The sequence below is a fragment of the Limanda limanda genome, chromosome 18 (genome assembly GCF_963576545.1).
Source record: "Limanda limanda chromosome 18, fLimLim1.1, whole genome shotgun sequence".
Taxonomy (NCBI): Eukaryota; Metazoa; Chordata; class Actinopteri; order Pleuronectiformes; family Pleuronectidae; genus Limanda; species Limanda limanda.
Genome location: NC_083653.1, coordinates 7,083,267 through 7,092,098, shown reverse-complemented (window position 1 = coordinate 7,092,098; position 8,832 = coordinate 7,083,267). Strand labels below are relative to the sequence as shown.

At 40.8% G+C, this 8,832-nt stretch overlaps 1 protein-coding gene across 2 annotated transcripts; it reads left to right on the top strand.

Moving 5' to 3' along the window:
• Positions 1-1,457: 1,457 nt before the first annotated feature.
• On the top strand, positions 1,458-7,250 carry sytl3 (synaptotagmin-like 3). Of its 2 annotated transcripts, none has more exons than XM_061091774.1 (13): positions 1,458-1,787; positions 2,417-2,632; positions 3,218-3,285; positions 3,688-3,739; positions 3,832-3,895; positions 3,986-4,058; positions 4,378-4,505; positions 5,049-5,171; positions 5,328-5,497; positions 5,583-5,679; positions 5,768-5,938; positions 6,211-6,292; positions 6,836-7,250. In XM_061091774.1, the coding sequence occupies exons 1-12, from the start codon at positions 1,690-1,692 to the stop codon at positions 6,250-6,252; spliced, it is 1,302 nt and encodes a 433-aa protein (XP_060947757.1). In that variant the 5' UTR covers positions 1,458-1,689; the 3' UTR covers positions 6,253-6,292; positions 6,836-7,250. The 2 variants fall into 2 exon arrangements, with proteins under 2 accessions (XP_060947757.1, XP_060947756.1); XM_061091773.1 differs by having other exon boundaries at positions 6,208-6,292.
• Positions 7,251-8,832: the final 1,582 nt, after the last annotated feature.

Sequence of the window (8,832 nt, the reverse complement as noted above, 5' to 3'; positions counted from 1 at the left end):
TCTCCGGCCCTCCTGCAGCTCTGGGGAGCAACAGGGACACGTTCTTATCTCCCAACACAGGCTGGTGTTCAGCTGCTCAACAGGCCGATTCCTCTCGACTCCCTCATGCCTCATTTAGCTGCTACTGAGGAGGAAAATGCTACGTACACAATTAGGAAGAAAATGAACCCATTTGTGAGATGAATGAGAAGGAATAGTTTCACATTTCAGGGGAAATACATCAAGCCATCTTCTAAACCTGCGAGCTGGGAGGCTGGAACCAATCAGCTCCCTGGAAACAACCCTACACACTCACATTCAATCATCCACTCAGTCGGTCAGTGAGCCAGACACAACTGTATCACACAAGCAGAGAGAGAGACATCCACAACACAGGCAGATCCAAGTGTCGTAACACACTTGAGTCTGAAAATTCACCTTTGAGAGAACGTGAACTGCTGCAACTTCTATGTTTAGTACAGGAGCCTGAAATGACACCATGATGGGAAAACCCCCACCGAGGCCCTTAGCTCGCTGCTGAAAGCTTCAAAGGACATGTATGATGTCTCTGGGATGGTGGTGGGGTTTTTTAAATAATGATAGTAAAAGAATAGTCTGAAGATACGTCCCTTGAGATGCGATCAGGATTTAGCAGCTGACGTCTGAGCAGTTGGCTCATCAACACAGAATCGGTGCAAATGACACAAGATGAAAATGTTCTTCCCACTGTGTCCAAACACAACCTTTACCTCGGATGTGAAATCTGTGACCACGAAACACTCCAAAAAAAGAAGATCCGTTATTGTGCAGATTCAACAAATGAGATCTAACGTGCTGCAGCTTCATATTTGCCGGATACAGACACGTTCACAGCTAACCTTTTCCAGAAAGCAATTGAGCTCAATTACCAAAGATGATGAACTGCTCCTTTAAAATAAATAATTTATGTCTGTGTGGCATTTGCATTTTAATTAAAACAAACCTACTCCTCTTAACCCAGAGGATTCGCTTCCTCGCCTCACAACTTTCTTCTGCAGTTTCAGCTGTTGGAATAAGATTTTTTAAATAAATAAATAGATTCATTTATATAGAAGACTCAGAGAAAGAAAAAAAAAGAAAGAAACTAGAACACAGACGCACGTCAGACATCAATAATGCAACGGTTGGCATTTGTGTTTTGCAGTCCTGTCATCAGTGAAGCATCGCTGCTCCTCCTGCAGCTGAGGAGGTAAAAAAGACCCTGTGACACTGATACAGGAGATGAGAGATGAGGACACGTTTTATTTCTGTCTTTGGTTCAAATGTCATCGGCTCCTCTGCCACAGGTTCTCCTGTATTGATTTACTACCTGCGTCATCGGGTCACAGATTTGTAAGAGAAGGAGAAAAAGGGAAATGTCTGCTGGGCCAACGTGAGGCTTCATCATCCAGATGGAAACACTACAACTCTCTGCTCAGGAGGTCCACTTCCTGCTCTGACGTGGACGGAGACTCCCAGGGCATCACAACCGGGGGAGCACTTTGGATAACCTGTTTTTATCTTTGACCCTTTCTGCTCCAGCAGCCTGAAGAGGAGGAGGTCTGAGCCTGAGTTCAGTGAAGAGGAGGAAGAGGAGGAGACAGGCAGGAATAAAAAGAAGAAGCAGAGAGGGGAGGACCGACAGTAAGAGGAGAAGAGAAGCAGAGACGGACCAGAGGCTGTTGCTCAAAGATGGATCTAGATTTTCTTCACGCCCTGGAGAGAGAGAGAGTCCTGGATGTCCTGCGGAGAGACAAACAGCTGCGTATCATAGAGGAAGACAGGATCAGGTGAGGATCAGGTTCCATTATGTTGTGAGATTCATTTACTGCAGGGGAATCCTTCTTAATGATGCTGAAAGGAGCCTGAACTATACAAAGAGGAATAATGTTGGAAATACATGGCTTTTTCTTCCAATAATCAAAACCTGTGATAATTTGGATTCCCACAAACAATATCTAATGTTTAAATCGGAAATATCCAAGATCAAGATTCAAAATCTTATCGTCAAATAATACCATGTAAACAAAATATATTAATGTCAAATTATTTTTTTCTTTTTCTATAATTAAAACCTGTTGGTTTGAGTTTCAACAAACAAGATGTATTTTTTTGAGTTAGTGGGATTTAAAGGTTTCATTAAAGATCAAGATTCAAGAGTCAAAACTAGATTCAAGAGTCAAAGGTTTTGACTCTTTTGATTGAAGTATTTTGTTGTTTGCTTCACTCAGAATTTAAAGATGCTTTTAACTTCTGGACAGACACAGGCTAGCAGTTCCCCCCTGCTTCCAGTCTTTATGCTAAGCTAAGCTAAACAAGGCTGGCTTCATTTAACGCCCGTCAGGATTTTGAGATAAAGCACCGGTATGTGAAGGTTTTCTTTTTTTGACACTTAAAGATGTCTCCTCTCTCATCTCAGGAAAATGAAATACGAGCTCCAGGAGCTTCGGAGACGAGGCGCCAAGAGTTTCACGCGGCAGTACGGCGAGCGGACATGCGCCCGCTGCCAGAGGCCTCTGGGAAAGTTCTGGAACTCGGGCGACGTCTGCCACGGCTGCAGCCACCGCATCTGCAGCCGGTGTCGTGTGGGCGTGGGAGCGTCGGGCTGGACGTGCACAGTCTGTTACGCCTACAGGTACAGTCGAGAGTCAAAGCACCTGATCTACGTGACTGGAAAGATTTGACTCAGTGGTCGTCACTAAATGACTGTAGAGTTCAGGAGACAGGTCACAGGAACAACTGTAGCTTCTGAAACTCACTTTCTTTTTTGTCTGCTCTTGTTTTGTACCTTTAAACTTCAAAATGTCTTTAAAGCAGCTTTAAACTACTTACTACAACCAGATATAAAATGAGAGTTTGAAAAACAATGTGAAACAGGGAGAATTATCACTCGCTCAACTTTATGGAGATCTAGAGATTTATGAGTTCCAGCTCAGTGTTTAATGGTCCAGTCTACAACTTCACTGTTTAACCTCGAGCTGCAACAAACAAATCTTGAGTTCCAGCTCCAGAATGTGAATATTTTCTGCTTACCTAATCACATTTTATTTTGTTTATTTATGCATTTCAGTCTGTTGGTCAACCAACCTGACATTTTAGAGACTAAACAATTTATTGACAGATTAATCAATGATAAAATAATCATCATCTTTTTTCACGTATGACTACAGCTTGCTTATATATTGACTATAACTTCTAATCCCAGTGTTTGTCTCCACAGCGAGGTGAAGATCAGGTCTGGAGATTGGTTCCTGGAGGAAAAGTTAAAGAAGTTTCCCGTCTCCGAAGGTTTGTTTATAATACTTGACCTTCATTGACTCTTATTTATTATTCATCCTCCCTCAGTATCATCCACTTAGGAAACCCCGAATAATAAAATATGGATGTTCCCAGTTATGTTTGTTTAAGTTACTGAATTATTCAGTATAACCTATTTACAGAGAGACAGAGCTATAATAACCAATAAGGATATTTAAATACTTAATCATGTCTTTTAATCCTTTCATACAATGTAAATGGACATAATCACTTTCACTTTGTTTGAACATTACATGAAAGTCTTGTTGGGTTTAACCACTAACTTACCACAGAGGACATCAATTCTCTTCACACTGGACTCCACCCTGATGGAGTTGTTGTCACACACGTGGAGCCAAATGTCATCCAATTTTTTTAAAATGTTCTTTACAGACAAATATGAAACAGTCGGTGAGAAGCTGTTGCAAACCTACAATGTCCTGAGGTAAGATGCGTCCGTTTACGTGTGGATTATACGTGTGTGGCTCTGCTCTGAGTCATCAAATCCTTAAACGCATGTGTTCCCTTTTATTTCAGCCATATATCTGTGGTGCCGCCCACTCCTCCACCACATCTGGATCACTTTCTAAGCAGATCGGGGGTAAAGCAGATTTTCCGCAAAACATTTTACAGCAAAAAGTGTGAAACTGTGCGAAGGGAGTGGCAATAACTGTGTTTCTTCCACCTGCAGAGTTTGAACAACTCAAAACCTTTCACCAAATCGGTGGAGGATCTTATGGTTTCCTTCACGAGTCACATGAGGAGTAAGTTGTCACAAACCTCGTTCTCATATCAGAAACATTTCTTGTGCAACAGCATGAAATTTAATGCACAAGTGTATGAGCGCAAGCACATGATAACCACAAAGGAAACTTGCCTCAAATAAAAGATCTCACCTCCTAAAACCCCAATGTTGTGTAAGAAAACATAGATACGCATTAGGTAGAAGAAACACATCTGATAACACAACTCCAGGAAGTGGACAAACATTAAGCTCAAAGTGATTTCTGTGCTTTTCTCTAGACTTGCATCTAAGTTCCTCTATTTCCTCTGAGATTCGAATTCTCTTTTTTCTCGATGCAGATATTTCAACTTCTCAAAACGACGTGCAGGCCGACCTGCTGTTCGTCGGCAACGGGCGCAAAGGGTCGTTATTCACCTTCACCCACCAGAAGAGCCTGTCTGACACCGAAATCAACAAATCCTCTCGTGTGAGTCAGCGACAACCGTTCAAATAAGAATCATATAATTAAACAACTTTGACAGGTCTCTCTCTCTTCTCTCTTTCTCATATTTTTCCGCTCACCCCAACCAGTTTAGGCAAATGGAGACTGGTTCTAGAGGCTTTTTCCAGTTATTGAGGGAAAGGTTTTTGCCCGTTGCCGGAACTGTTGGGTTTCTCTGTAATTTTAAGATCTTTACCGTGTAAAGTGCCCGGAGATAATGTATGTTATGATTCAGTACTATTCAAAATGAAATTGAAATAAATAAACTTCCTATAGAGTCATTTCTGTCAAGCATTGATAAGTGCAATTTCAAAGCAGAAAACAAAACTAATCTAAGTCCAAAGATTTGCAACAGATAAACATACGGTAAGTTTCTAATTTGAAATTGCTAAAAAGAAAAGAATAATAGAAGAATAAAAACTTCAAATCTTCTAAGCTACTGACTAAAGCTGAATCATTTCTAAGGGGCTCTATGGAATCAGACAGTATTATCACAGCAAAGTGAATGTTCCTTTGTGACTTTTGCAGCTTTTTAAAGTCCCAAGTCTCCCAAACCTGTTCAAGAAAACCAAAGACAGCGACCAGGAGGGGTCGTCCACCGGAGCCGAGGAAGAAACCTCCTTCGGCTCTGAGTGCTCCGCAGGAAAGAGAGTGAGTAGCAACGTCCTGTGGTTGAAATATCAGATTATAGATAGTGATCCCTTCACTCTTCTTGCTCACGTATATGAAATCTGTTTCCTGTGCGTTCTGTGCTTCCTTTAATCAAATTCAAGTCCTCGCTGTTGTGTTATCTATCTGCTCCCTCAGGGCAGCAGCAGCAGCGTGGGCACAGACTCCGGCCTCTTCGAGAGCGTCAGCGTGGCCGGAGAGCTGGAGCTGTCTCTGACCTACAACTCCGACGCCTCCTGTCTGGAGATCACGGTTTGCGCCTGCAGAAATCTCTCATATGGAAACACGAGGAAGAGGAGATGTCACCCGTAAGGATTATTAATACAGCACTGTGTGTGACACACCACATGGCATCATTGTATAACCTCCTGTGCGTGTTTTCTCTGCGCGTAGATTCGTCAAAGTCTTCGTGCTGCCGGAAAAGAGCGGCAAAATGAAGACGACGGTGAAGAAGAACACAACTGATCCTGTTTATAACGAGGTTTTAAAGGTAAAAACTAAATTGAAATAAAAATACAAATGGCTTTACTTTGTTTTGTTCTGTGTTTTTACTTCTCCATGTTATATTTATATTATAGTACCAGATAGAGCGCCACCTGCTGTTTGGAAAGAGACTGCAGGCCTCCGTGTGGCATTCAGGAACCCTGAGAAGGAAGGTGTTTCTGGGTGAAGTCCTCATTCCACTGGACGGCCTGACGTGCGAAGATAAATCCTCCCAGAGCTTCAACTGGTACCCGCTGTGTCCCAAGGTAAAACAGATCTGTGTTTTATATACGAGACCAGAAAAGTATATGAATAATTGGCTTAACCATCAAATACAATCTATTTCAATCAACTTCTGTTCAGACAATTATTTTCCCTAAATAATTTGTCATTATGATCTGTGACCTTGAGTTTAATTGGTCCAATACTTAGATTTTTGACCGACGTCATCAGATATTGATTTTTCTCATATATTCTGTGCATATGAATTATTTCATACTGCAGGGTTTCTTATCTTCCTGATGTATTTGTTAAGCAGGCTGAGAGGCCAGATGGTGGCGCTATGGAGCAGGACGGATGAGAACTGCTGGTCAGAGTCATGCTCACCTCCGACAACAAGGGTGAGTGATTTATAATCTGCTGTTGCTCTCATGTAGTTGAATGTATTACAGTTGTGTTACATGGGATAACTAAATAATTTAAACATCAGTGTTTATCTCCTCAACACATTTCAAAAACATAAGCTTTAAAGAATAATAAAAGACAATAAATACATGATGTTCTTTATGGGACATAACTTGAATAAATTCCACCGTGTTACGTTGGTTCTTCAGTTACAGCACTAGAGGTCAGGAGAGCATTTCTTATAGACACTTCTGTTGTGCAGCTGTGGGAGTGCAGCCACATGGCAATGATCAACTAACTGTCCTTATCCAAGGCCTCAAACCCCGTCCCATTAATGCAAACAGCGGTCGGAGCAGCTGTGTCACAGAGTAAACACACCTCATTGTGTCTCTGTGTTTGTGTGTGTGTGTGTTTGTGTGCAGGCCTGTGAGGTGTGTCGTGTGTGTTCTGGTGTGTGTTTGAGAATGCATGAAAGAGTGTAAGTGTTTAAAAGGCACAAGGGCGTGTTAATGACAATATTTGTGTGTGTGTGTGTTTAGGTGTCTAACTCTGGGACTGAAGGCAGAGAGTTCATCCGGGTGACGCCCGTTTCTGAAGTCGAGACCATCACCTGGGTGTCTCTCTCTCTCTCTCTCTCTCTCTCTCTCTCTCTCTCTCTCTCTCTCTCTTTCTCTCTCTCTGAACCTGGACATGTGGGACCAAGGCCCCCCCAGCCTCTGAGGGACCCCTGGCAGGGGCCCGAAGAGACCATGAGACATTTCCATCTCCTCATCCTAAATAGCTAATCCTCTGATATCTCATCTATCTCACATGTATAAGCAGTGTATACAATTAATGTATGTTAATAACTCACTATAAACCATTTGTAAGCAGATATAAGGATGTTTTTAGTGATTAGCATTTGTAAAAGTTCATGAATATGAAATAAGAAAAATCCTGTATTTGTAATTTTTTAGGACCATGAAATGTGATGTATTTATTGAAATCATTTTTTAATGTTATTTGTCAACTATGCTCATATTTATTGATGAAGTATTTATTTACAGTTTCTCTCTCAATGATAATAAAGGCAATAATAAATCAATAATAATAAAGCTCTGCAAGAAATCACATAAGTCATGAATCATGATTTCTTTACCTATTTTACCACCAGCCACCAGGGGGCGATCAATACCCATTGGCTTCACTACTGTCGTCCATCTTTTTAAAAAGTCTATTGAATCTTCTCTATATCATGAGTGTAAAGTGGTTTAAAACGTTTCAACTTTAATCTCAGTTTCTTTTGTAATGTGATGTTTTTATCAGAAGAGTTGAGCAGCTAAACATCCATTAAAATAAAATGTGAGATAAGACACTTGAATATTTGAGACAGATAAAACTTGGAGCCACACCCGTCAGGCACAGGAAGTGCTCTGACTTATTCGAGTGTAGGACTCCTGCACAATGAGGCCTTTCTTGTCTCGGTCCGAGCAGCGTGTGAAAGACATGTTCAGTCTCTGGTTTCACACAGCGAGAGAATAAAAAAAAACAGTTCCTGTAGAAGGAGCGGTGATGTCACTGACCTTGAATTCGATGTTAGACCACACGTCTCCATGGCAACCGGCTGTTTCAATGCCCCAATAAGTGTCGTGACGTCAGCGTCCTGTGGCGAGTCATCGTCAGCAGAACGTGACGACACCGGACGCTCAGACTGCAACGTGCTGCTTGCACAACAGCAGTTTGTTCATTACACGACTGATTCATTCTGCTCATGACACCGGATGTAATTTTTTAAAACTGAATCATTGTTCCGCTTTCTTATGAGACATTAAAGCATAAGCTGTAATTAATATGTAACACATGAGTGGTAGATAGATAAGTGGAAAAAAGGCACAAAAAAGGATAATTTTCTCATTCTGTAACAAGCCATCAACAAATATTAGTCAATAACTTGTTAATGTTAATAAATCCTTTCTAAATGATCCAACAGCCACGAAGTGTATAGGTATAAATATGAATAAGATGAATCCTTTAAAGGAATTTCCCAAAATGAATTAAAGTGCAAAGACTAAAAAGTGTCCTCATAGGTAAAGGACTTTCCACAACCTGGCAAAACCAATGTGTTTCTTATTAATGACTTGTAACTTATATATGACAATAAGATAGTGATTGATTTATGATGTATTTACAAAATAGAAGAGCCATTATTTAAAGCCCTTTAAACAGAAAGTTGTACCGACTGTTGAATATCACACACACACACACACACAGTGTCAATGCTAACATCTTTTCAAAATTTCTATTCTCATCCTTGTTTAAGCATATTGGCCTTTGCTGATTATATATATAGCAAGACTTTATGATATTAAGTATTGGAACATTTTACGTTTTCATCCCTCGGAGGACATGAGTGCGTTTTCCAATTTTCCAGTTCAGCCATTTGATTAAAAACCATTAACTAATACTTGTTATTTTAGCAGAACTGAGGAGCCAGCAGTCTTAAAAGTTGGACAGAGGTACTTCTTGTTAAATATCCCACAAAATAAACACACACAGA